Source organism: Camellia sinensis, chromosome 5, assembly GCF_055761805.1.
Source record: "Camellia sinensis isolate YWXY chromosome 5, ASM5576180v1, whole genome shotgun sequence".
Taxonomy (NCBI): Eukaryota; Viridiplantae; Streptophyta; class Magnoliopsida; order Ericales; family Theaceae; genus Camellia; species Camellia sinensis.
The window spans coordinates 185,578,103-185,606,097 of record NC_138965.1 but is presented as its reverse complement, the minus strand read 5'-3'; the positions used below and the strand labels follow the sequence as shown (position 1 = coordinate 185,606,097).

General features: G+C 36.2%; 2 protein-coding genes across 32 annotated transcripts; one reads left to right on the top strand and one right to left on the bottom strand.

Annotated features, from left to right (window-relative positions):
• Positions 1–23: 23 nt before the first annotated feature.
• Positions 24–27,995, top strand: LOC114297069 (P-loop containing nucleoside triphosphate hydrolases superfamily protein). 31 transcript variants are annotated; one of them, XM_082870743.1, is made up of 26 exons: positions 24–491; positions 1,076–1,188; positions 1,356–1,482; positions 1,835–1,930; positions 2,002–2,070; positions 2,193–2,327; positions 2,495–2,563; positions 3,591–3,646; positions 3,747–3,906; positions 4,533–4,697; positions 6,495–6,579; positions 6,701–6,928; positions 7,052–7,146; positions 7,268–7,310; positions 9,230–9,387; positions 11,196–11,306; positions 11,700–11,768; positions 11,911–12,054; positions 12,526–12,600; positions 12,673–12,849; positions 12,965–13,050; positions 21,077–21,131; positions 23,139–23,264; positions 23,351–23,464; positions 26,583–26,699; positions 27,611–27,995. In XM_082870743.1, exons 1-26 carry the CDS (start codon positions 372–374, stop codon positions 27,674–27,676), a joined length of 2,859 nt encoding a protein of 952 aa, XP_082726869.1. In that variant the 5' UTR covers positions 24–371; the 3' UTR covers positions 27,677–27,995. The 31 variants fall into 31 exon arrangements, with proteins under 31 accessions (XP_082726869.1, XP_082726866.1, XP_082726861.1 ...); XM_082870740.1 differs by having other exon boundaries at positions 26,577–26,699; XM_082870735.1 differs by having other exon boundaries at positions 26,559–26,699.
• Positions 16,034–19,113, bottom strand: LOC145790385 (uncharacterized). The gene is made up of 5 exons (XM_082868117.1): positions 18,954–19,113; positions 18,727–18,848; positions 18,456–18,625; positions 18,290–18,410; positions 16,034–16,723 (listed from the first exon to the last, which is right to left on the bottom strand). Exons 1-5 carry the CDS (start codon positions 19,111–19,113, stop codon positions 16,049–16,051), a joined length of 1,248 nt encoding a protein of 415 aa, XP_082724243.1. The 3' UTR covers positions 16,034–16,048.

Sequence of the window (27,995 nt, the reverse complement as noted above, 5' to 3'; positions counted from 1 at the left end):
AATAATAATAAATTCTGATGATTATTCATCACACCATGAATGAGGTTCTCCCTCAATCCTGAGATTTTGAATATATCCCAGGAGTAAAATGAGGAAAGAGACTAGTAGTAGTAGAAAAGAAAACCCCGTGTTCCATTGCTTTCCCTTGCGTCTAAAATCCCCATTGTCTTTATTAAAAAAAGCAAAAAGAGAATTGTAACTGAAGGAACACTAGCGAGGGAGTTTTTGTTTGTTGGTGAAGAATCTCAGTATACATACATACATCATGATGTATGTATCCATATAAGTACAACCCAGAAAGCAATCGAAAATTCTCTCTCCCCCTTTTCTTCAATTGAGACAAGCTCTGGAATTGTATTGGGTTTGTGTCCATGGACGATAATGTGGTGCAGCGGGTATTCCAAGAAGGGGGTCGAGATTTTTACCAACAACCCTCTACTTCTTCATCTTCATCTTCATCTTCAATCATCCAATCCCTACCTCTTCATGTGGTGTGCAAAAATCAAAAATTTCTTTCTTTTAATCATTCTTGTACCTGTTCTGCATCTGGGTTTCTTCAAATTTTTGCAGATGTTTGATTCACTTTTTGATTTCACTTGAAATCTCAATTTGTTCATCTGGGTTTGCTTGCATATGTACGTATCAGTTGGACTTGATTATGTTCTGAATGCTGTCTTTGTTAATGTGCATATCATGCAATTGGGTTTTTGATCTCAATTCTCATATAACATTTTGTTTTAGTAGCCTAAGAAATCTGCAATCTTTCGATCATGGGTAGTTCTTGTTGGTAAAATCTATTCAAGAATTAAGAGAAAAAAATGAAGTGTTGGTTTTTCAAGTTTTTGCAGATGTTTGATTCACTTTTTATTTTCACTGGAAATTTGAATTTATTCATTTGGGTTTTATTGCATATGTACGTATCTGGACAAGTTCATCTGTATTTCAGTTGCAGATGATTATGTTCTGAATGTAGTCTTTATTAATGTGCATGCCATGTAATTGGGTTTTTATTCTCAGTTCCCATGTAACATTTTGTTTTAGTGGCCTGATCATGGTCGGTTTGAGAATTCTGCAGTCTTTCGATCGTGGGTATTACTTGTTGGTAAAATCTATTCAAGAACTTAGAGAAAAAAAGGAAGGTCGTGTAACAGTTGGCATTGGTGGTCCAAGTGGGTCGGGTAAAACAAGGTATGCATGCTCTTCATAGCTTTATTTTATCATTTCATTCAATGATTTTAAACAAATCTAGGTAGGATTTTTATTTTTATTTTTTATTTTTTGGTTGCCTATATATTTGGTAATTGTCATTTCTTCAAATTGTTGTAACGAAGCACGTGAATTTCATGCTTCTGAAGCTTAGCGGAGAAGGTAGCATCTGTGATTGGTTGTATTGTTGTATCGATGGAGAACTATCGAGTTGGGGTTGATGACGGGAACGATTTGCATTCAATAGATTTTGCTACTTTAGTTCAAAATCTTGAGGTATGTAGCTTGTTCTTATTTCTTTTTCTTGGGGCTGAACTGATATTTACTTGGTTGGGATGGATCATACTAAAGCTCTTGGCCTAGTTCTTAGAAATATGAGAACATCTCATAGTAGTTATGAACAGTTGTACTGGCCTGGGAGTTGCTCATTGTGGATTGAATGATTTTGCTTTCTTCATTCTGTTCTTATTTTAAGTAGGGGTGGGTTGTGTTTGTAAATGTTGGTTTCATTTTGGGTTTGTAGAGTTTTCTGATTTGCTCATGTGAGCTAGAACAATGATTACATTACTTAGATATAAGTAATTTTTTTATGTTCACTTATTTTAAACTGGCTTTTGTGTTGATATAGGATTTGATAAGTGATAAAGATATAGTGACTCCAGTATTTGATTTCCAAGAAAAAAAACATGTTGCTTCTAAAGCAATAGAGAGTTCATCGGGGGTGGTAAGTATGCGTATAATGTTCTGCTTGATCAACCATAAAAGCTTGTGATCTCTTTGTTTTATGCTTGGTAGGTAATAGTTGATGGTACCTATGCTCTTCATGCAAGATTGCGCTCCTTGCTAGATATTCGAGTGGCAGTGGTAAAATTTTTATTTGTCATTTCCTTTTTAGCATTATACTGCAGTTTGCATAGGACTATCCCAAGTTATCAAACAAATATATATATTTATAAGAAATTATGCATTATAAATTTGTGGATCAGGTTGGTGGTGTTCATTTTAGTCTTCTTTCCAAAGTTCAATATGATATTGGAGATTCTTGTTCATTGGACTATCTTATCGATAGTATTTTCCCATTGTTTAGAAAGCAAATCGAGCCTGACATTCATCATGCTCAGGTTTGTGTTTCAATATCCTGGCCTTCTAAATGAGAAATTCTACCTGTTCAGTTTATGTCTGAACATTTGACCTTTGTTTGTGTATTGAGATTTTCTATGGTGTGCAAATAGAATTACCCCTTCTAAATTTGTCTTCCGATTCACGATATGATTCATTTATCCTGCAGATCAGAATTAATAACAGCTTTGTTTCATCATTTAGAGAGCCAATCTACAAGCTCAAATGCAAAAGTGAGGTTCGTAAGTATTATGTACTTGTGTAATTATAATTCCTGCTCATCCACGTAATCAGTTGGACCTGTTTTTCTATTTTCTGCAGTTACTTTTAACTAGAATATTTTTCTGGGGGTAGTCTGGAAGTATTATATTGAAACTTCTTTTTCTTCTTCCTCTTTTCTTTCAGTTGTCTATAAAAACTTGACAAAGCTTGCCTCTAGTATCAATGTGATTTCAATCAGATTAGTTTAGTATATGGAAATATTTTTGATAGACTGCCAACATTCGCTTATGTTCACACATCCCTTGCACCTCTTTCAGAGCCTCTGCTATCAAAGAAACTGAAAGAAACACAAAAGAAGAAGATATAGGCTTGAGAATAGACTTGATGAATAAACTGCTGGTATGATGGAATTTGAGCCTTCAAGCCAAGCCCTTGAACTTCACTCTTAGGCCATTCAATTCAACAAATCTGGCATGAAAAGGAAATCTAATTTTGGAAGAAATATTTTATAAACAAAAAATCCTGAAGGGGGCATCACCATATACAAACAAAAAAGGAAACAACCATGCTGAATTTGTTCCCCTTATTTTATTCACCTGTTTATTATAATTTTTTGGTGCAAAAGATGGTAAAAATTCATTTGCTATTATTCTGTTCCTCTTATGCTATTTTATTATTTTAAAAACTTTTGGAACCTAAAGTTCCCCATATGTGGTGAAAAAGATGAAATACATTTTCTGTTTCAGAGCTATAAGGCATAAGCTTCTTGTTTTGTTTTCTTTCCTGTTATATCATTATGACGCAATGGCATGACATGAGTTGAACATATGGCTGCAAGGTTTGTTATGATATATCGATTTTTGATTTTCTTATCTTTGAGGATACGCTGGAATCTCTGTTGTGTCTGTTGTTCTCCTCTCATGACATTGTTATGATTTGTCTGAAACTATCTCTGTTGTGTCTGCCATTAATCTTCTTCGTCATTTCTTCGCAAAAATAGACTACAATCTTCTTTAAGTTAATATGCTATGCTTTTGTAGCAGTCACCAAATGGACATTCAGCCTTTAATTTACATGGGAAGGAGGTGATAATGGATAAGTGAGTTGTAGGCAATTTTGTTCCATTGCCTGGATTTTCTTACCTTAATATCAAACAATAGTTGATGTGGCTGCTTAATTATACTGCATTTTGCTTTCAGTTTTATTGAGATGTACTTAAGGCCTCCATCTGCTAGCGAAGAAGCCCGAATAAATGATTGGATTAAGGTGCGGCAATCTGGTATCAGATATTATCTATCACTGGGTGACCAGAGGATTGTTGACAAAAATTACATTATCCGGCCAAAAGCTGAGTTTGAGGTGAGACATTTCTTCTCACTATTATATTATATATGTGTGTATGTCATTTTAGTTAGGATGGGATTGATCTTTTGGAAACAGTGTTACTATTGATTGCTGCACTTAAATATTTGGAGAGGGGTATCATTGCCTTTTCAACACCACTTTTTAGTAGAGTTAGTGGTTGCATTTTAGTCCAAAATAACACTAGGGTATTTTGCATATGTCGGGGAGGTAAATTGCTCTGGGCGAAAACAACAAAAGGGGTAAACAGGATTTTGCCCTAGGTTTTAAAAAAAAATGATTCCACTTAGTTCTTTCTTTTTATTATAGGGTTTTTAGGTCCATTTTTTTGAATGTCAAGAGAGATTATATTATGATAGTTTAATATTTTTATGGTTGGTGATGTGGGATTATTACAAGAGGGTGAGGCTCTTTATCCTCAATATTTCATCCTCCAATGAGATTGGGGATTTTTATGTTCATCATCAGCATAGATGTAAAAGCTACCACTATTTAGACGCATTTTTTTCTAATGGAAAATTTTTATAACATTGTTTTTATATCATTATTTTATTGCATAAATTTCTTCTGCTCATTGACTTTGGATGGTTCTTCTCATGCTTCTTCTTTTACAACTGGAACAGGTCGGACGGATGACCCTCGGTGGATTGCTGGCTTTGGGGTACACTGTTGTAGTCAGTTATAAACGGGCATCTACCTCAGTTAGCAATGGCAATGTTTCAATATCCCTGGAAACCATTGATTCTCTGGGTGAGACATACTTGGTGTTGAGGGGCACAAATAGGAAAGTATGAACTATTTATTTTGCTAGAAATTTTATTTAGAATTCAGTATTAAATATTGTTCTTTAACACTTCTAAAGGATTGTTGCTGTCTTATTGATGCGGTAGAAGGTAAAGGGTTGTATTGTTCTCATGAATATGTTTTGCTCGGTACTTGTGGTGATGCATGTAGCGCTTTTTGTATTTTAACACATCTTTTTGGTGATGCGGTAGAAGGTAAAGGGTTATAAACCTCAATATTTTGATTTGGTCCCAATCTCAATTTAAACCTTAAATTAAACCCCAAATATTAAGTTTTAAATTAATACGATTTAAAACTTTGGGTTTAATTTGTTACCAATGTTAAACCTTGTTTTTTTATTTTTCATTCAAATTCCTTCTTGTTCCCCATCGGCATATATAAGGAGCATTATATTTATATATTAACATGTGTAAAAAAAAATTTTGTTTAAAGAGTTGTCTTGAAAACTGGGAAGCTAGAAACATGAGGGTATGTGCTTTTTTTCAGCATCATTACTTAACTCAACAAAGCTCTTTGCTAGTTGGCAACCTGAATCCTATTTTTGTCATTTCTATGTCATCCAACATCCTTCTAGGACTTCTGCATGCCCTCATAGCATCTTGGTGTTAAGCGTGAAGGAATCCTTACCTCAACAGCTAGCTTTTGAGGTTGAGTTTTACTCAAGACCGTGTAACACAGTATTAGAGCCGAAGTATCTAGGGTGGGTAGGGTGCGTGTCTTAGCGTGCACACAACAGTTGTTGCCAAGTAAACATGCTTTACATGAGGGAGGGTGTGAAGCGAAGTCTCACATTGTTTGAGTACAAAAGTAATGTGAAGTATATTAGCTTGAGGGAACCTTCACCTTAATAGCTAGACTTTTAAGTTGAGTTCTACCTAACATCGTGTGAAATGGTATCAGAGCCAAATTACCTAGGGATGGGTAGGGTGCATGTCCCAAGCCCACAGGCGGGAAGTGTTGCCGAGTGAGCATGTTGTACTTGTGGGAGGGTGTGAAGAAAGTTCCACATTGCCTGGTTACAAAAGTAATGTGCAATATATAAGCGTGAGGGCACTCTTATCTCAACAACTAGTTTTTGGGGTTGAATTCCACCCAAGACCATGTAACACTTGGACCACATCAAATTCTTCATAGTTGCATGGTTATTGGTTGATTTTACAAGGCCAAACTATTGTAGCTGCTTTTTTCTCTTACTACTCTTAATTGATTTGTCAGTGGTCATTTAACTATTCCTACCATGACAACAACCAAAATACATTTTTAATGTGTATGTTCACATAGCTTCTAACCTCTTGCTGCTCAATACCTTTCTTAGTACAATATTTTGTCAAAAGATCTCGATTCCGTATGGTGAACAAGGCTACAATTTCTGCTGTTAATTTTATAAATACTGTTGCAAGATGGGGACTTCCTGAGTTCACATACCAAAGTTCCACATTGTCTGTTTTCTTATTGCTTAGTTTCCTAATTTAAATGATTAAGCTGTACTGAATTCATATTCTGTTTGCATAGTTTTATTCATTTGTTAAATGATGTGCATTATAATTTGGCTAGCATCTTTCCCAGACAATAAATCTTCCTCTCATCATACTTTCTACTGTTGTTGCAGTTAATTTTATACTTCTTTTCACTATTATTTTGTTATAGGTCTTTTTTCTGTTCATGCTTTGCATGGTACAAACTTTAGTTGATGAAGTTTGAATTAGTGATGTTTTCTTGTATCAAAAAAGAATCTTGTGTCTTAACTTGTGCTATATCTTGATTATGTTTCTTTCATGTAGACGGTTGGAGCAGAAGCGTTGAGGATTGGTGTAAATGGGCCATGGATCACTAAATCATACCTTGAAATGATTCTTGAAAGAAGAGGTTGGGAAACGGCATAATTTCATTATTGTTTTTACCCCATCTGTATTACATACAATTGTTTGGTTTTTTCATCTTTCATATCAGTTATTCTCTTTTCAATTAATCCCCATCTCACTTGCAGGTGTACCACGCCTTAATACACCACCACTTTTGTCTGATACATCTGCCACTATTGTTCAAGAAAGGTTGATTGCTGCACCAAAGCCTCTTCGAATTGCTTCGAACCTTGTGTTTGAAGATTTATCTCAGCCATGGACTCGATCCCCAACAAAATCCCAAATGGAACCTGTACTAGCAACTTGGCATTTCGTCTCACCAGATCCTCCACTTGCTGGTGGCTCTGCCACTGGTATTTTTTCTCAACCAGTAGAAAGTAAAATTTCTCATGCCAGCATTATTGTTAAGTGAACTTTACCTTGGGTGTGTTATCTGTTCTTCATTTATCTCAACTCCTTTCATGAAACAGCTACAGATCCTTCTTCTTTCAGGGATGCCCTGCAGCTTGCTCCAATGCCTGATTCATATGACTTGGATAGGGGATTGCTTCTTGCTGTTCAAGCAATACAGGTAAGGGTTATTAGATAAGTAGGGAGGAAAACTTTTAGACTTTGGAGCTTCAAGTCTATGGGAGTCTTTTATCTTTTGTCTTTTAGTCAGATCCAAACTTCATGACTGTCTTTTATTTCAGGCTCTGTTGGAGAATAAAGGGCTTCCAGTTATAGTTGGAATTGGTAAGATCTCTCTCTCTCTCAAGAAAACTGGTCTGAATGTGATTGCCAAAAATAAGCCAAAAAAGCCAACTGTTTTTGACTTTTTTTGGGGGTAATTTCTGGACTTATTTTCAAATTTTTTATTTACTACTTTTCTGGTCCGTCTAGTCAAGTAGAGAACCCAAAAGCCTAAAGCTTTTTAAAAATTAAAAAAAAAAAAGTTCAATAAAGACTAAAAACCTATGAAGCACGGGTACTCCAAAAATAGTGCCGTACGAGTATCGGGTACTTACCGGGTGCGGGTACGGGTACCGGTACGGCGGTACGCGTACCGGGTACGGCAAAAGAGGGTCCGGTACGTTTGGCTTATTCGGGTACGGCATGGGTACGCCATGGGTACGGCGTGGGTACGCCATGGGTACGTCAAGGCCAATTTTTTTTTTTTTTTTTTTTTGCCCTTGCAAATTAGCAATTATTATTATTATTTTTTATTTTTTTTGGTGCCCTTGCAGATCAGTAATTTTGATGTTTCTCTGTTGTCCTGTTTGTCTGTATAAATTGTAGAAGCATATCAACAAATGATTTTAATGTTTTTAAAAAGCAATTTAAACCAAAAAAAATAACAAGGCCTATAAAGGGTAATTCTGTGTATGACTATGCATTATGCTTTTACTTTAGATCCTCCTAGAATTTCTTTATAAAATCTTTAATCATAACAAACTTTTAAAGTTTATGCACAAAACATTAAAAATTGATACTGTATTAGTTGATTAGTAGTTGTTGGGAATGATGCAATTTTATGTATTATGCAAATTGCAATTGACAACCTGCACCAATTGAGAATTTTTTTCCTTTATTGTTGGTAATTAACTTTAAATCTTTCTTTGGTCTCCTGTTATTTCTTTGGTCTCACCCTATAAAAATAGCAAATTGATGAGCATAAAGAAAGATTTTAAAAATAAATTATGATCACAAATTCACAGTGCATAACATATCAAAGTGAGAGATTTCACAAATATTATTTTTAACGCTTAATGGTTTTAAATTATAGGAAAATGAGTAGTTCTTTTTTTAGTTTTGATATTTAATTTTAATTTGTAGGTTGGATCCTTTAATCAAAATTATATTTAAAAATAAATAAAAAAATATCGGCGTACCGTAGCCGTACCCGTATCGTACTTTTTTTGAGTTTTGCCGAATCGGCGTACCCGCACTCGTACCCGTACCGTACTCGTACCCGCACCCGTGCTTCCTTGCTAAAAACAAACAAGCAAAAAAAAGCCACCAAAAAAGCAAACCCCAAACATTCATTGTGATTGTCTTCTACAATGCCCTTTCTGAAACAAAGCTTTTTGGCAGCATTACTACTCTTATGCTATTCAAATAGTTTGAAGACATGGTTAAGTGCAAAATCTAACCTCATATTGGATCATATTTGAAACCTAAACAAAACCCACCACAAAGCATTTTGAACCCTACTAAATGTGATTATGAAATAAAAACATGTGTATTGCTAAGTTTTCCTAAAGTTGTGCAAAGAGGTAAACACTCACTGCTCCAGTTGCCGCCACCATTACCGTTATGGCGGTTGCCACTTTTACTTAAAACCTTAACATGTTGGATAAATGAAGTTCTAGCAAACTTATTGTTGTGCCAAAACTCATGTAGCCAACTTGAAAAGATTGTGCTTTATTGAGTTGAGTCAATGTTTTTCCATCTTGTTTATTGAAAGCAACTTCTTACCATAAAATTAAGGCTATAAGAAATATAGATTACCAAATTTAGAATTGATTTTAAATTATGGAACTTTTAATTTTCCTTGTGAAGAATAAAAGCTAAAGAATAAAGAATTAAAATTATTTCTTCTCTTGGTACGCCCTTATATAGTGGTTCAATTGTTTGAACTTTTAAAGTTTCATATGTCTCTTTTGTTGTTTTAGGCGGTCCAAGTGGGTCTGGAAAAACTAGTTTGGCTCGCAAAATGGCAAATATTGTTGGCTGTGAAGTTGTTTCCCTTGAAAGCTATTACAAATCTGATCAAGTAAAGGACTTCAAGTATGATGAATTTAGCTCTCTTGATCTAGCGTTGCTTTCAAAAGTAAGACATTATGTTTCTGTTTCATATCATATGTATTGTTTAGTTTTCTCGGCATGGTTATAAATTCTGGTTTAATAAAATGGCCACATTTAAGTCGATATGCAAGTTGGTAAACCAGTAATTCTTGCAGAAATTTGATGAAACAATAGGTTTATTCATTTAAAACTATTGTGGATTGTTCAACTTACTTTTCTATAGTTAAACCCTCCACTTAATGGCCAATAAACATAAGATTGTTTGCCTACTTCAATAATAAAATGGCTACATTTAAGTGGATATGCAAGTTTGTAGACCACTAATTCTTTTAGAAATTTGATGAAACAACAGGTTTATTCATTTAAAACTATTATGGATTGTTCAGCCTACTTTTCTATTGGTAAAGCCCTCCACTTAATGGTCAATAAACATAAGATTTTTTGCCTACTTGAATATCATTCTTTGTTAGAGATATTCATTTCTAGCAGCTTTTAGAATAAGAATTAATTACTCCAAAATTCCAATTCTCTATTTATAAATAATGAGTTGAGTAATTTATTAATCTATTGATATGTGAGGGAAATGGGTCTTTTGTACTTTACTTTTGTACCTAATTTGTGAAAAAAGTTGTACCACATTAGTGTTTCTTTTCTTCAACCAAGGATGGTTTTATGGATGGAAATATACAAAAATATATGGAAGCATTTGACACAATTCAGACTGAGAACAACTTTAGATACAAAAATTAATAATAAAAGAAAATCAATATTATTAGAAATATTCATATCACTTCTTTTATTTCCAAATTCTTCCAATTCTTTCCTTGATGTATACTCCTTCCTATTGTGGTTGGTCTTTTTTCTTGATATAGTTCCATATTCCCTCTAATTTTATTTTTACATACATCTCTTTATTTCTTTCCTCTTTAATTTGTGTTTAATGCATAGGCCCTTGATTTAGGGGCTGACAGTCTTCTCTTTATTTGTTGATTATTGCCTTTACTACCCTTCATGGTTCATTCTCTTAAATCAGTGTTGTTTCTGTGAGATCATCAATTTCCCCAAAACCTTAATCTGTTAGAAAATGGGGCCCAACAATGTACATCAAGCTATCCAACACTCTTCCTCATGTGCATCCCCGTCTTGCACATGGAGATACAAACAACCATATATAGAGAGAAGTATAATGCAAATGGGAAACAAATGCACACAGACTTGAACCCAAAACCTTCCCCCTACTTGAGTTTTGATACCATGCTAGTGTTGGAAAGAAATACATCGTCGGGCCCATTTCCCAATAGCCTAAGCTTTTGTGATTTAACAGCTAGATTACCAATGTTCCCTGAAGCTTAAGTTGTTATGAAATTGGTCCGACAATGTATAGCAAGCTATCCAACAGTTTGTAGGACTAATTTTATATAGTTGTGAATGACACTTTATGTCATTTCTAGGTTCTATATTAGGGATGCAGATATTGATTAAGATATGGTTTATATTTGAGGTCAGATAATTGTGTGGAAACCAGAAAAGTAATTGATGGATGTGCAATTATTTTCAATTTGGTAACTAGATACAGTGCTGCCTTTTTGTTCAATTTTCTTCTCCCAAATTTAGAATTTATTTTCACAAGTCTTAATCATATCTCCACGTTGTGACAATGTTGGCAATCACAAGGATACATTTTCTTGAACTTTCGAACATTGAAGTGGGCAATGATCTGAATATGGTTTGAAATTACACAATGAAATACCAGAAAATGTATACCACGTATTTTGACTGCGGGTTTTGACACTTTGTTCTGCTAATGGTCTTTTTTCTGTGACATGCTTGCAGAATATTGATGGCATAAGGTACTCGCGAAGAACAGAAGTGCCTATATTTGATTTGGAGACTGGCACAAGGAGTGGCTTCAAGGAACTTGAAGTTTCTGAAGATTGTGGAGTGGTACATTATAAAATTGCAGTACCTTCCTCCTCATCACTTAACACAAATGCAAATGTCAGCAAGAAGGGATTAAATAAAATAGTTCGGTAGCAGCCTCGAGGCAACTTATTCCATGCGCTTGAAGGCGTGAGGGACTCAGGGCACCTTCTTCTTTTATGTTGACTTTGTTTAATACTGATATTTTGAGTGGTTCACCTTATTGAGAGCTGAGTTTAATATGCTGCTTAATCATCTTGTGATCTTAAGTTAAAGAATTGTTGGAGTCTGACGCTGTGGAGTGAGAGGATAATTGTTTGTCTTGTATTCACAGTTTTATCATAAAACAGTATCTGATATGTGTTCAAGTATCTGATGATTTGATTCCTGAAAATATTCTCTGTTTATTTTGACTAGGTCATTTTTGAAGGGGTTTATGCTTTGCACCCTGATATCAGAAAATCACTAGACTTGTGGATTGCTGTTGTAAGGATGAATGCCACTTCATTTCTGTGGCTTTATATTTTATTTTTTTGTTGATTAACCTTCTTGTTTCTCGTTATCTGTATCAATTTCTTTTGGATAAGTAGAAATACTTGTTATGAGATAACCGGTTGTTTGAAAACAGGTTGGAGGTGTTCATTCACATCTTATTTCTCGAGTTCAAAGGGACAAAAGTAGAGTTGGGTGCTTTATGTCCCAAAATGACATTATGACGACAGTGTTTCCAATGTTCCAGCTGCACATTGAACCACTTCTTGTTCATGCACATGTTAGTAGATTCGAAACCATTTGAGGCTTATTATTGTTGCATAATTTATTGTTTCATGTTTTTTTGTCAAAGAAAGAAAAATCATTTTTCACTCTGAAATATTTTAAAGGTTGCCATGGTTTTTTTATATTTGACTATTTTGAACTTTTTTTTTTATCAAATCCAGTTTAATTTTTTTTTATCATTGATTCAGAAGTATCATAATTTTGTCCAAAAATTTTGATATATGATATTTGTGAGATTTAAACCAGGATAATATTGATGTAGTGACTACAAATATCAAACCTTTAGAATTACTCACTGCAGGTTATGGTGGATAATTTCTTATATGCATGCATTGCCTTATCTTTTGCTAATTATTAGAATTATTCTTTAGCAGTAACATTATTGCCCTGTTGCCTTTATTTGTTAATATTGGTTATAAATTGTGAGATAGAAGTGATGCTACAATTGTCTTTTATGTTGTTGCAGCTCAAAATCCGTAATGACTTTGATCCTGTGCTTTCTCCTGAGAGCTCATTGTTTGTATTGAAAAGTTACAAGCAAGTAAGTCCATTTTATAGAACTCATGTAAATTGGTTTTTCCTTGACACACCGTTCTGATTCTGTCAATACCAGGTGACTTATCAAAACATATTAAGAATCCTTGACCGTACAAAGCTATGTAGTTCTGTTCAGAATTTTATTGACATGTACTTTAGGCTTCCTGGAATACCTGCTAATGGCCAGTTAGAAGAGAGTGACTGCATAAGAGTTAGAATATGTGAGGGAAGATTTGCATTGCTGATACGGGAGGTTTGTGGTCTAATTTGCTTGAAAATTTTAATTTGTGTAATGTTAATTTTCCTTAATACATTTTGGATCATAGTGAATGTTTGATCCTTTTTGGATTATGAAATGCTTTTGTCAGCCCATAAGAGAAGGGAATTTTATTATTCAACCGAAAGTGGATTTTGACATCAGCATCGGTACAGTTGCTGGCCTTATTAACCTTGGGTAAGCCACATAGTCATACATTAGCTGATTTCATTGTTTTTTATTTATTAGTGCTTTTTTTTTGGGGGGGTGTTGTCTGGTATTCATAATATACTTTCTATCGAGGTAGGAATTTGTTATGGTGTGTTCTCTTCATACAATGGTTTAGACACGTTTCTCTTGTGATGCACTGGAAATTTTGGAAAGATGACAGACAGTTTACTGAGCCAATTTGGCTATCCTGATTTCCAGAACAAAAGAAAGACATGTGAGCCGCATATCGTTGTTTCCTTGCGGCAATATTCTTTTACTTTGTAGGTTTGAAATAGTAGCAAAGAAGTTACAATATGTAGGATGGTTCTTAGTATTGATAGTTTGACACTTGATAGATGCCTGTTAGACCTTCATTTGGATTCTTCGAAAAGAGTGCACCTTTGTTTGCACAAGTGCGAGTGTATGAAGCCTTGTTTGTTAAGAAAATTACTTGCTCTGCCTCATTTTGTGCAGCATAGTTGACCATGCACGCAATTTAAGAGAGCCTTTAATTACGTAAATGTGGCTAATTTGTTGCACATGGTAAACTTCATGATGAGCTAAATATGAAGGATGATGGTAAACAGTATTCACATTTCCTAGTTTTGAAAAAATGGAAGATACAGATCTGATTATGTCAGTTACATGGAGAGTAATGATTGTGAATTCTGGTGAATGATGATAAAATTAACAAGGTGAACTGATGCTTTTGGTAATTATTTAATGGAATGCTTTAGAGCTCTTTGGTTTATGAGAATTGGTGCTTGATTGCTTGGCAATCTTGATGAGATTGGGAATACAAGTTGTAAGAATTTATGTATTATTGATTGATATTGATTGATATCTGATGTTGTGTATATTACAATTACAAGGATTCCTATTATATAGGAGTGTGTTTGGGAGTAGGTGGAGAGTAGGTGAAGTGGAGGTGGTAGTGGTGTAGTGGGTTAGGTTTAGTGGAGTAGGTGAGGTGGTAGTGGTGTAGTGGGTTAGGTTTAGTGGAGTAGGTGAGGTGGTAGTGGTGGTAGGTTTATGGTAAATTCTAACAGCCCCCCGCAAACTCAAGGAGGATAGAAATTAACCAACTTGAGTTTGAAGAGAGGAACAAAACAAGCAAATACATAAAAAATAAAAGAGGATAGGTGACACTGTATGGTCGTGTCAGACCATTGGTGAAGACACTCGATGGTGGTGTCATAACGTTGTAGAGGACACTGGATGGCGGTGTCAGACCGATGTAGAAGACAGTTTATGGGGTCATGTCGGACCGTTGTAGCAGACAATGTTGTGACAGTTGTTGTGACAGTTTACGGAGTCTTGCTGGACCCTTGTAGAAACTAACCGGAATCAATGTCGGGACAGTTTACAGAGTCTTGTCGGACCCTTGTAGAAACTAACCGGAATCTATGTCGGGACAGTTTACAGAGTCTTGTCGGACCCTTGTAGAAACTAACCGGAATCTATGTCGGGACAGTTTACAGAATCTTGTCGGACCCATAAAGGAGCTAACCGGAATCAATGTCGGGACAGTTTACAGAGTCTTGTCGGACCCATGAAGGAGCTAACCAGAATCAATGTCGGGACAGTTTACAGAGTCTTGTCGGACCCATAAAAAGTCGCACCCTCAAAAGGTGTGCCCAATTTTTCAAAAAGCGTGCCATCAAAAGGCGAGCCCAATTCATCAAAAGGTGTGCCGGAGGCATCATGGCGAGGCACGTGAGTGCCTTGGTTGGCGCGCCCGTTTGTCGGCTGGTGGTAAGAGGCGCGCGATGCGCGTGGCTGCCTCGGCTATAAGACGGAGGCTGAGGCTGAGGCTGAGGCAAAAAACCTGCGAGAGATATTCTGAGAGAGATTTCTGAGAGAGATTCTGTAACACTCTGTTTTCTGAGAGAGATTTCTGAGAGAGATACTGTGTAACACTCTGTTGCCTAGAAAATGGCTTCATCGTCTTCCCGCGGGCTGCTCACCCTCTTTCCCGACCTCAACGAGTCAACGAGAGAGAGAACTGGTGCGGTGGCACTGGAAACTCAACCAAGCGCCCCGGAGTTTACTCCGTTGAACTTTCCGATGCGGTCTGTGGAGCAAAGAATGGCAGGGCAGTCAGATGTGGAAGCCAATCAGTATACTTTGAAGGCATGTGTGGAAAGCATGACGGCGGTCACAAATTTGTCGAACCGGCTGCAGAGTAGGACAAATGAAGTGCAGCATTTAAACGCCCAACTGGCTCTGCTCCAACGCATGTATAAGGATGCGCGAGCAGAGATAAGTGTGCTGAAGGCAGAAAATAAGGAGCTTAAGCGGAAGGCCACCGTGATGTTCCGATTTGGAGGGCCACCATATGCTGCAGTGGAGGAGCAGGCTGGAGGCAACTTGCTTGGTGGCCTAGGAAGTACGGAGGCAACACCGGCAAGGGCCGCCCAGGACGGAGGCAAGAAGAAAAGACCGGCGGCAGAGTAGAGAAAAAATCCCACCTGTGAATGTGGTTGTTTGTTTGTATGTTTTTTTGTTTTTTTGGTTTTTTTTTTTTTTTTTTTTTTTTTGTTTTTTTTTTTTTGTTTTTTGTTTTTTGTTTTTTTTTTGTTTTTTGTTTTGTGTAAAATTGTGATCGGAGTTGATCCCGGAGATGAATAAAATATGGTTTGGTGTGCAAAGCTAGATGGTATGAATGGAATTAAAAAAAAATTAAAAATAATGTGAAATAAAAATAAAGAAAGAAATAATAAAAATATATGTGAAATCAAAAATGAAAGATGGGGGAAAGAAGGAAAGTGGTTTGGAGAAAATAAATAGAAATAATGGAGTTTGAAATCAAACGGAGGAGAGATGATTTTTTTGTTTTTTTTTTTTTTTTTTTTTTTTTTGTAATATAGAATAAAAAGAGATATATAGATATATATATAAAATAAAGAAAGTGGGGAACAAGGAGGGGAAAGCAGAAAGTTAAAGGGAGTAAAAGAAAGAAATAAATAAAGTGTGTGAGAGGGAATCAAAAAAGAAGAATGGGTCTGGATGAGGTGCGCAGAGAGAGAGAGAAGAAGTGGGGTGGGTGTGTGTGGTTATTCTGGAAAACCAGGCTGTGTGTCCCCCCCCCCCCCCATGAAAAGTTGAATCGACCCACTGACATTCCAGCTGCATTCAGAACAGTTGTGACATTATATTTGAAATAGACGTTGAGGGTTGTCAAAAAGTAATTGTATTCATCTCGAATAACTGGAGACGAACAGGTCCCATGCTTTTCCCACTCATGAGCCCAAAATAATCCTTTTCCACCATGACAGGTTGACGAAGAACCACAACTTAAAGATGGCCAATACTTCTCTAGGGCATCGAGCAATGTGGAGATCTCTTTTGTATCAAAATTAGATCCAGTGCAACATGCAGGCCAGGTTCCATCGTTGTAGTTAGACCACAATCCACGGATTGTAAACTCGGTTGGAGAATTTGAGCCGCTACAACAACCATTGGAGGAACAACAATGGTGGGTTCTCCGGCAGAAAGTGCCGGGCCAGTGTAGAGCCAAGACGAAGTAATCGAACTCTCTCTGTTCTCGAGCTTCTACAACCCCACCACCGCTGATAACTGAGACGCAAATCCATGCGATTAACAGACCCAGGATTTGTAGATAGAAGAGAATGGGTTGAGAAAAGTGATGAAGAAGTTGCTAGTTCGGACTGGCCTACCAAAAAGAGGAAACTGTTTGATGGAGGTTATGATGTGCCACCACTCATGAACACTGCTGCAAGCTCTGTTAAACCCCAAAAATGCTTCGGGTTTGTTCTCAGGTAACAAGAGATCAAGGACAGAAGGTGGTGATTTTGAAGAATTCAACTGAGCTGCCAGAGACACAGAGGAAGAGAGAGGTTTGAATTGGTTGAGGTCCGGCGGGCGGTCAAGGCAAGGTTGCCGCCCGCCGGAAGGCGAAGAACACCAAGATCTTTAACCTTGCTCTGATACCATGTAAGAATTTATGTATTATTGATTGATATTGATTGATATCTGATGTTGTGTATATTACAATTACAAGGATTCCTATTATATAGGAGTGTGTTTGGGAGTAGGTGGAGAGTAGGTGAAGTGGAGGTGGTAGTGGTGTAGTGGGTTAGGTTTAGTGGAGTAGGTGAGGTGGTAGTGGTGTAGTGGGTTAGGTTTAGTGGAGTAGGTGAGGTGGTAGTGGTGGTAGGTTTATGGTAAATTCTAACACAAGTAATCTGCGAAGTAGAGTTTTGAATGTTTTGAGTGCTCAAGAAAGATGTAGAACAGAAAGGAATTGTGGTTTGTATGTGTTCATTGGGCTCGATAATGCTTGAAAATGGTGTATCTAAATTCTCATAGCTGTACATTAAGATTATAAACACTCAGAAATTTCTGTATGGCTGGTCAGCAAAACATCTTTGCTCATTCAGGAAAACATCTGTGGTTATGATTGTATTAACTTCTGAGAATGCTGTGAAACTTTGGAGAAATTGAGCATTGAGCAAGGCCTTGATTAATGTTTCTCCATTGTAATTTAAAATGGAATGGTACAGAGACAAAAGGGAAGGTCTTGAGATGGTGTTATTTAGAAGAAAAAGCACATGAGAGTGAGTATTGACCAAGGCTATGACATGAAATAATAATAGGGAAGTGACTTGCCTCTCCATTGTAATTTAAAATGGAATAGTACAGAGACAAAAGGGAATGCCTTGAGATGATGTTATCTAGAAGAAAAATCATATGAGGACTGTTAAGAAGATACACTTACAGCCTTATAGGTGGGAATGCCTTGTTTAGTGCATTGAATGATTCTTCCATAAATGAGAAGGCTAGCACTTAAAAAAGCAATAAATAAATGAGAAGCTTATACATTGAAAATTGAATCAATGGAAATAAAGAGATCAAACCAATTGCACATTATGTTAATTTTTCAATTTAAGTTCTTCCATTGTGACACCATGAATCTTTTTTTTTTTTTTTGATAAATAACCAAACTTTATTGAGACAGCATCAAGATGATGCAAAAGAATACAAAAGTGGCTTCAGAAGCCCGACCAAATTAACAAATCAAATCTTCCACAAAATCTACAAAAGCCAACACATCTGGATCTACTAAACCTGTCACCCAGTTATACAAAACTATAAGAAGCCGCCTTTCTAACCAAGGAATGGAGTGAGCCACCCCTTGAAACACCCGCCTATTACGCTCCAACCAAATCAACCACATCAAACAGTGCGAAGCAAGAAGCCAAACCTTTCGACGCCTCCTCCCAACCCTCCCCCTACCCAACTTTGCACAACGGCAAACACAAAACCCGGTTGAACCCAAACTAAACCAAAAACTGTAACCACAAGCATCCAAAGACGAGAAGAGACTGGACAATGAATAAGCAAATGGTCAACTAATTCCGATGCCCTACCGCACAGACCACCAATTCACAAAAATATGCCCATGACGAATCAAATTATCAATAGTCAAGATACCGCCCAAACTCGCTGTCCAAACAAAAAAGGCAACTTTGGATGGTGAGCTCGGCACCCAAACACCTTTCCACAGATAAACCATAGCGACATCATGTGCATACATATCCTGAACAAGCGTCCCATAGAATGAAGACACAGTAAAAATACCGTTGGATGTAGAACAATCCCAAATCAAGGAATCTTGACCTATCCTCCCAAGATGCAAACCATATTAAAAAACCCAGAAGTTCCACCAACTGATCTTGTTCCCAATCCTGGGCATTGCAACGCAACTACACATTCCACATCATCAATTGCCCCTCCCCAACCCTTACAGCGCCCACCAACGCCTCACAATCAGCAGCAATAGCGAAGATCAAAGGGAATTGAAACTCTAAAGACAAGTCACCGCACCACCTATTCTGCCAAAAACGAACTCTATCTCCCACACCAACTTTCAACCTCACCCTCCTCCAAAATGCCTTCTGACCTAACCAAATCCCTTTCCACATACCGCAACCATGAGAATGACCCACCCTTCCCGAACACCACTCCCCCCCCTTCCCACACCAAACTTAGCAACCACCACCCTTCTCCAAAGCCGTTCCCTCTCATAGTCTAGTTATCGTCACAAAAATTCTTGCTACTTTTTTGTAAGCCAATAGAGATCCTTGGCCCTACAAAACATTTTGGCTACAATCGCAAAGCATTTCAATTTCCATCTCAAAACTCTAATGGCTGTAAAGGATAGTGACACAATGCATTTCTATTTCCGTCTCGAAAACCAATAGATTTCTGGTTAAATATTGTCTTTCATCTCTAAAGGCGGTAAAGGATGTCGGCTCCTCTTTAGATGGATTTCCTTTTAGATCGATTCCTTTTGCTGTTGGATAAAGAAGTTAAAACGAACTATTGTGCAATAAGCATAAAGGAAAAAGTTTTGAGCAAATAGGAAGTTGATTGGTTCATTTGACGGTGGATATTTAGGTAATTAATTGATGTTTCATTTGAAAACCTTGACATCATGTGTATAATAGAGAAATATGGAAAGGGTAAAAGGACAAAAGTGAAATAACAAAAGAAGGCATCGCAGAAAAAAATTTGTGCATGTGTTTTTTTGTTATACAGAATAGATTGAATTGAAATTGTACATATGTAATCCATGTTAAGGGTAATTATTTCGTAGTTCTGAAGCACTAACATTACCTACGTGGTGCATCAATCGAATAACGTAGTGGAACATTTTACAGGTGAGATATATTGACTCACAGTTGTTTGGAAGTTAGGAGACATAGGATGACCCATTTAGTGTGTGTTGTAGTTTCTCATTTGTTTGGAGTACCACCTAAACAACGGCACATGGAACTCTTGGAGTATTTTCTTCTGTATAAATTAATTCAAATAAAAAGTAGATGCAAAAAAAGAAAAAAGAAAAAAAAAAAGAAAGAAGAAGAAGACGGTCAAGAAAACAAATACTTACTATTCTTTTTTTTGATAAGGAAAAACAAATACTTACTATTCAAAATGATTGTGGAAACAAATCTTGAAAAACATAATCAAATGGTCTAGTGTTGGCAACATATTTAAGTAATTAAATCTATACCTTTGAAATCTCTGAAACTAATGGATGCTTTTCCCCATCGTATGCTTGTTCTTCCCACCTTATAATCTTCATCACCACATTACATGTACACCTATAAATAGAGATGCATTTGTAAAGGTGATATTGAGGAGATGTACTTGAGGCTGCAATTTTATTGTTCATTTATGCGGGAGAACATAAGCCTTTTTTGCACATGGAGATGACCGGAATCTTGAAGCAGTTTGGTCTTAGAAGAACTATTTTATTTGTTGCAGTGGTGTTTGAATTGTAATGCATTCCTGGATGTTTTAATTTCAGACTAATCAACTTTTGTTGCATTGCAACATGGCTTCAGACTATTTTTTGGAGTTGGTTAGGTTATGCTAGCCTTGTTAATTCATTTCTATGAGTTGGGTAGGAGGCTGTTGCTAAACAAAAGTTATAAAAGCATCTATGGTAGTAGTGCCTTTCTGCTTGATGTTGTGCATTTAGAGGGAGCAGAAGTACGGAATCAATACCTTTGGAATGTAGAGTTGGCAATACATAGACTCAAAATTGACCCTCTACACTGTTTTTATTTTTGGATAAAAAGGAAGTTTTGTGACTCATCTTTTGCTTTTGTTGATTTCATCTTTTTGTACTTTTTCATAATCCCAGTGTGCAGAGGCTATGCCCCTTTTTTGCCACCTTTAATGGATTTATTTACCTATAACAAGAAAAGCATTAGAAAATTTTTCATAGGTGTTTTCAATCAAATAGTATATACCAAGCCTCTTTATAACCCACCCCTTCTCTACAGAAATTTTAAATGAAAAGCTCTTCAAAAAAAGTTTCCACTGCTAAATGGGGACTATTTGTACTACATGCAGAATTTATTGACAGTTTCAGAAAGCCTTTTGTTTCTCCTTTCATTTCCTTCCTTTCTTTCTATGTTGATTGCCTGCAGATTTAATTTTAATGCTTGGCATGCTATGCTTAATCTTTCTCCATTTTCAGGTATCAAGCTGTCTCTTACATTGAAGCAACTGCATATATCTACCAAGATGGAAAGGTTTTATTACTTTAATGCTTTAATGGGCAAATCTTTTAGTTTGAATAGTATACTTATTTGGTCATTCTTTTTCGAATACAAAATGGGCTTTTTGCATATATTCCAAAATTTTCTTAAATGCACTAAAATTCGTTGTGTTGATAATGGTGAACTCTGTTATAGGGATATGTATATTTGCCAGTTGTTAACAGCTGTACTACTGTTGTATTGTTTGAAAGCATCATTTTGTATTGCTTGTGTACATGAATCCATGCATGCATGGTCATAAGCATCGACAAGAATACTTAAATGATGCTTGAAAACATCATTTTGTATTGCTTATGTACATGAATCCATGCATGCATGGTCATAAGCATCTACTTGAATGCTTAGATGATGCTTTCTGTAAGAACTATGCATGGTCATAAGTCGACTGTCTTTGACTCCATAAAAGAAAAAAGTTGGTTCTCCCATTGAGTTTGTCTATGAGCTGTGGGGAACTGATACAATAATTTAAAATTGTATTGGCTCACTTAGATTTCTTCTGACTACTCACCCATCTCAACATTTCACAGTACACATTTTTTTTGTACTCATTTTATGATGGTCCGAAATTCTATACCACAATATACAAATGTTAATAGGTAAAGCTAGAGTTCAGTTCCGTAGTGGCATGGTATGTCAATCACATTAAAGGAATTGACCTTGTTAGTTTTCTATGAGGTGATCTATATGTTGTGGTATAGAGTCCCCTGTGCGTCCCAAGTTACTCACAGCTCCTTAGTTTTCTATGACATTGTTAGTTTTCTGTGGTCATCTATATGATTGGTGATTTTGATAAGAATAAATATTTTATGACATATAATAAATATATAAAATTATATGCTTTGCACGTATCCTCCATGCATCCTACATTTTTTGAAAATGGGTGTTTGTGTCGTGTCGTGTCGTGTCACGTGTCTGTGTCCGTGAGAGATTTGAAAACAGTTTGTCAGGTTAGAGGTGGCAATATTTGTCGGGAAGGGGAAGATGCCCTCCTTGGGACTATTATTTCTAGTCTACCAACATATTACGTGTCTTTTCACTGACAATCATGATTTTTTTCAATGGAACCTGTGAGATCTATTTGCTTTTTTTATGACTTATTCAACCTGAAAACTGCTACCTTCGTGTTCAGAAATCAAAACCATCTCTCAATCAAAGATCAAACTCAATAAAAGCAATTCAAGCCCAATACGGTAAGCACATTTAGGAAGACAATGTAACAAATAAACATATAAAATCATATGTTTTGCACGTCTCCCCCATGCATCCTACATTTTTTGAAAATTTGTGTATCTGTGTCGTATCATGTCTCCATGTCGTGTCGTTTCCGCGCCTGTGCCTGTGCCTGTGCCTGTGAGAGAGATTTGAAAGCTGTTTGGCAGGTTGGAGGTGGCAATATTTGCCAGGAAGAGGAAGATGCCCTCCGTGGAACTATTCTTTCGTGTCTGCCAACATATTACGTGCTGCTTGAGCCATGTCTTTGTATAAGTGAAACTTTATTAGTATTGTGCATGAAGGTTCTAGACTCCATATCTTCTTTTAATTATCTATTTCTTTAGAATAAACCCAAAGTGGTATTATTGTGTTCTTAACTCCCAACAGTACTGACTGGTAAATGCTTTCTTCATTTAATGCAATTTTTCTTAGATGTTTTTGAACCTTAATGTTCTTTTGTTTTCTGTAAATACTACTATCATCTTGCTAAATAACATTGAATTTCTAAATTATATCAGTAATGTTTCCTTGTTGAGAATCAGGTATGCTGAAAATCGATTCTTAATTTTGTGTATTGTTTCTAAGTTCACATTTGATTCATTGTTTCTAAAATTTATGCTTGATGATGGTGCTCAAGGACGTCTTGAGCTTTCCTGCTCGTGCAATTTGTTTCCTGGCTTTTGTTTGATCTTCTTGTATGTATGTTAGGGTTTGAATCCAACTTTTTGCATTAATTGCGTTTGAATTGCAAATTTGTTGTCCTTTCAGCTTCTTATTGAGGTTGATCATCTACAAGATGTCCCTAATCCTTACATACAAATCAAAGGAATTAATAAAGAGGCTGCAGCTGCTGCTGGTTCAACACTTCAGCTGGATGGGTCATATACTACAAAGGTTTTGCCTCTGTTTATGCATCTTTGAGTCCATTATGTCTTAATATGGCCTGAATTGATGGCTCATTCTCATACTGTCCTTGTCAGAGTTACCTTCAAATAATTCTGGAAAGATTACCTCCGCCAGAGAGGAGCTCCAGTGGGATTCATACTCAGCAAGCTTCAAGATTGCAGGAACTTGTGGAATTTATACAATCTCAGGTACATAACAAGCATTTGCTTTCTAGAATCCTGAAACATTCTTGATATTCAAAATGCACAGATGTCTAGAATCTGATAGTATGAAAGAGTTTTGAATTTCGTTTGTGACCCAAGAAATCTACAAATCCAGGAAAACCAAAACCTTCTTCAATTCCCGATGATCATTGGCACCTGTAACAGAGATCCTTGTTTTCTTATACATTTGTTAGATAGTTTATGTTGTTTGACAATCCCATACCTGTTTTACTCCTTTGTTTGCATTTCTCCAGTATCGATTGATCTAGATGTCTGTCCCATGTAATCTAAACTCTCATTAAAATCTGGGAAGGAGTTCAATTGTAATTTTTAACTTGGAATAAGGTCAAGAACTAAATTTCCCACAATCTTGATACTATCAATACTGGGAAATTCTAGTAGCATACCGCACTTTGCCGTAGTACACACCGTTTTGCTGTTTGGATATCAACTTCCGAACAAAAGCCTTATTCAATAATTGATATCCGATAATTGATGTTTGTTCGAAAGTTGATAGCTGAATAGTAAAAATGGTGTCGTAGAGAGAGCCACCCGTCAATACCATGAAATGATTTATCTGTTGTGGATATATTATGAATTTCAGTGGTCATTCATAACCCAACCCCCAGCTTAAGAACTTAATTTTCGCTGTTAATATTGTTGTTGTTGGGTCTTCTGGTGCTGATAGTACTTATATGTAAGAGGATAAAGTTCTGTGGCTCTAAGTTGTTCGTATTCAGTTGTTTTCTAATAAATAAAATGCCTCATTGGCCTTTGGTTACAATACCCTGGATCCACCTTGAAAAGGGAAACTTTTTTTTCCTGAAACCAGCACAAACACATTTTGGAGGCAGTACACCGGGCAGGGTGAATTTAGTTCAGCACAAAAAGGAGAAATAATTAAGTCAATAATATTATAAGCAGATATATTCCTGAAGTATTAATGCATGTTAGAGCACGTGTATTACAAGCCCAACACTAGCATGGTGATGCGTGGGCACAGAAGCAAAGGCTAAGCAAGACAAATAGTTAGGTTGAGTTGGACGACTAGCTAAACTGAGGTTTCAGTCTTTGTTTTTTTCTATGTGCTTTCACCGTTTGTATTTTATTTGAATGGATGATTATTGTGTTTTTACTCTTTCAAGTTTAACGTGACTAGTAAGTATTACGAAGGGTTTGAACTAAAAATATTTCATAGTAAGAAATGCTGGGTTGCTGTAGAATAACACTTTCTGTTACAACCAGATTATTATTTTAAACTTCAGAATTTTTTTTTTTTTTGAGTGTGAGTTTTAGATCACTCAATGATAATGATGGGGATCAAGGAAGGGGAGGGACAAAGATATATTACAAGGCATCAATTGGAAGCCTAGTAATTTTAGAGATCTAGTTTTTTTGGATTCGTTTCCATTTTTATCTGTTTTTCATTTTCTAAAAAATTTCCTTATTGGCTATGGAAGACACACACACACACACATATAGGGATTGTGTAATGAAGACACTCACCACTTGATGAATGAATATTGATTGAGTTTTTTTTCAGAAACTTAGTTGTTGTTGTTTCTTTCTGTGGTTCAGAACCCTAGATGTCATTTTTGTATGTATTGTCATTACTGTTTGCAAGCAGGCTGATGCATACATTACATAGACATAACTGAGCAGATTGCTCATCTATTAGAAGCTATTTTGTCCTTTTTATTTCTTTCGGGATACAACTTTCTGTGATATCTTCTTATGCATATGGTATTGTGATTATTAATAATGAGTTTTTGGCCAACATAGCACCATTTTCTAAAATCTAAAAATATCTTTAAAAATTAATTTCCAATTAATACTTTCTATGCCATTTTGGCTGCCACACTAATGTCAACTTAATTGTGTTCTTGCTTGTTATTCTCTTTCTAATTCACTTCTGTCCAATCTCTTGCCAACAACAAATGAACATGCCTTCCCTGCTAACAACCTTCTCACTTCCGGCAACTGAAGAAAAGGCCATAGCCACTAGCTAAAGCCTCCAATTCTGCTCCCAAGCCAAAGCACACATGCAATGTTAGATCACTATTAGTCCCCAAAGCTTAAGTTGTCAGGATGAGCCCAAATACGAATGTCAAGAATTATTGACAAAGAGACTATCCAGCTGTAATAAATGTAACAGAGTGCAAGACTCTCTGACGGTTGTTCATGGATATTGCCAAGTCTCCATATGGAAGATATTATAAAGCTTTTATTTATAGTGAGCGTTGATTCCACTCAGAATGCTCACAGAGGAATGCCCTATAATGATTGGAATACAGTGATATATAGCTAGTTGTTTTAGCAATTTTTGGCAGTAAAAAATAATATCTCAATAGTATCTCTCACTCTCTCATGCCCAGCCAGCCACACACTACAGGGGTTGCTGATTAAACCCTTCAAATTAATTACTTGGTATTGGGTATTGCATCTGAGTGTTAGTACAATTCAATCTATTAAAAAATGTCTTCAGAACAAAAGACATGAGTGTTCCCTACACCAGTGGTGTCATTAGAAGCCTTCTTAGAGCAACTCCAATGGTTTGCCATCGGAGCTACCATTGCTATAATATAACAGCAGTGTTGCTCCAATGGTGAATATGATAGCTGCCAAATTTGGCAAATGCCAAAGCTTGGCACAAGCTTTGGCAGCTGCCATATTCACCAACTCAGCCAAAACCAACTATTTCCCTCCCTTCCTCCTTCCCTCTCTCCCAGCAGAATAGATAAATTTTTGCAAAACCGTCATTTTTGTAGAACCAAACATAAAAACCGTCAGTTTTTGTGCTTGGTTCTACCAAAATGGCATCTAACCATTGGAGCACCATAGCTATAATTCTACCATTTTTTACTATTCATTGCCAAATTATAGCAATGGCAACGCTATTATAGCCTTTGCCATTGGAGATGCTCTTACCATAATCTTACTATGAAGCCGACAACCACGGGCACTTTGAATGTAAACCTCAAAAGAACCTTTAAAATGTGCATTTTGCTTGCATTTATAAATGTCACTGTCAAGCATGAGTTTTATTTTCGCATGTCTTTTGCATTTTCTGATCCTTCAGTGTAATATTGGCATGGAGAAACAGGGCAGTAGTACAGCCTCAGAGTCATCACCAAGTCGGGAGGTTTCTCCACTAGATGGCGTAATTGAAGATATGCAGTCAAGGATCAAGAGACTCGAACGGTGGCATACAATCAATACAGTAATTCCTACTTACTTACCTACAATCTAGGAAACCTCTAAGCAGGTGCCATGTCCGTGTTGAACATGTGTTGCACATGCCTCCGAACGTGTCCTATTTTATTTTCTTATTTTTTTTTAAAAAAAAATTGAACTAGACACACTTTGAACACTTGATGGATAAAATTTGAACCGGACACTTTGAACACTTGATGGATACATGTTTTCATCGCTTGGATACACATGAAACACATTGCAAATTCGGGAAAAAATAACTTGAGATTCAATGGTAAAATAAAAATGTAGATTTGTACTTATTAATCCCCTCCTCTTTTAGACTTGTGAATTTTAGGAATTCTAAAGCCCAAGATATCCAGTTTGTTAATAAATAAAGATTTCCAAAACATAATTAGTGTTTTTTATTCACAATTGTTCTCAAAATAAAAGGAATGTAAAAATGATTTCTTACTATTTTTATTGTGTCCTTGTCGTGTTGTGTGCATGCTTGTAACATGTCATATCTCAGCCCCCTTCTAACCAATTGAATCTAAGACATTTTCTAAAACCTGATGTCTAAATGGCTTCTCAACCCCCTTATTATATAGATGTAAAAATGACTTCTTGCTATTTTTGTATAATGAAATATACACATGGTGTGATTTATCAAAAAAATATTTGTATGTATTGTGTAATGTAGAAAATGAAGAAAAGCATTATTATTTTCTTATAATGAAATATATGTGTATTGTGTGCAGTTTGTATCATGTCGTATGTGTCTTGTATTTGTATCTGCGCTTCTTAGCCCACAATAATATTTCACTTGGATCACTCCTTATCTTTGTCTATTACATCTTCTCTTTTTCTTTTTTAAAATGAAATTATCATTCTCTTAATAGTGATGTCCATTTATGTGACAATTTGTTTTGTTTGCAGGTGCTATGGACATTTCTTATGTCTGCCCTTGTCGGTTATTCTCTCTATCAAAGAAAACACAAGTGATGCTTTTTTATTTCGGTGAATTTTCTCAAAGAATTCTTACCTTTTTGTATTTATATAAATATAAAAACTCTGCTAAATGTATCATGCGAACTCTTAATCTCCGTCCTGAGCCTTTCAAAGTAAAACTAGTGGATATACTAGGCTTAACCAATCCCAGCCTTTATTTTGCCCCCCATGGCCAATTGATGTACATCACATTTCAGTTTCAATTTTTCACATTCTGAAGTTTATGTCGCGCAGTTTTGCTTTTGTTGGGCACATGTAGCACCGCAATGTAAATGTTGTTTTAAAGAAAATGAGAACTTAATTTGAGACTTAA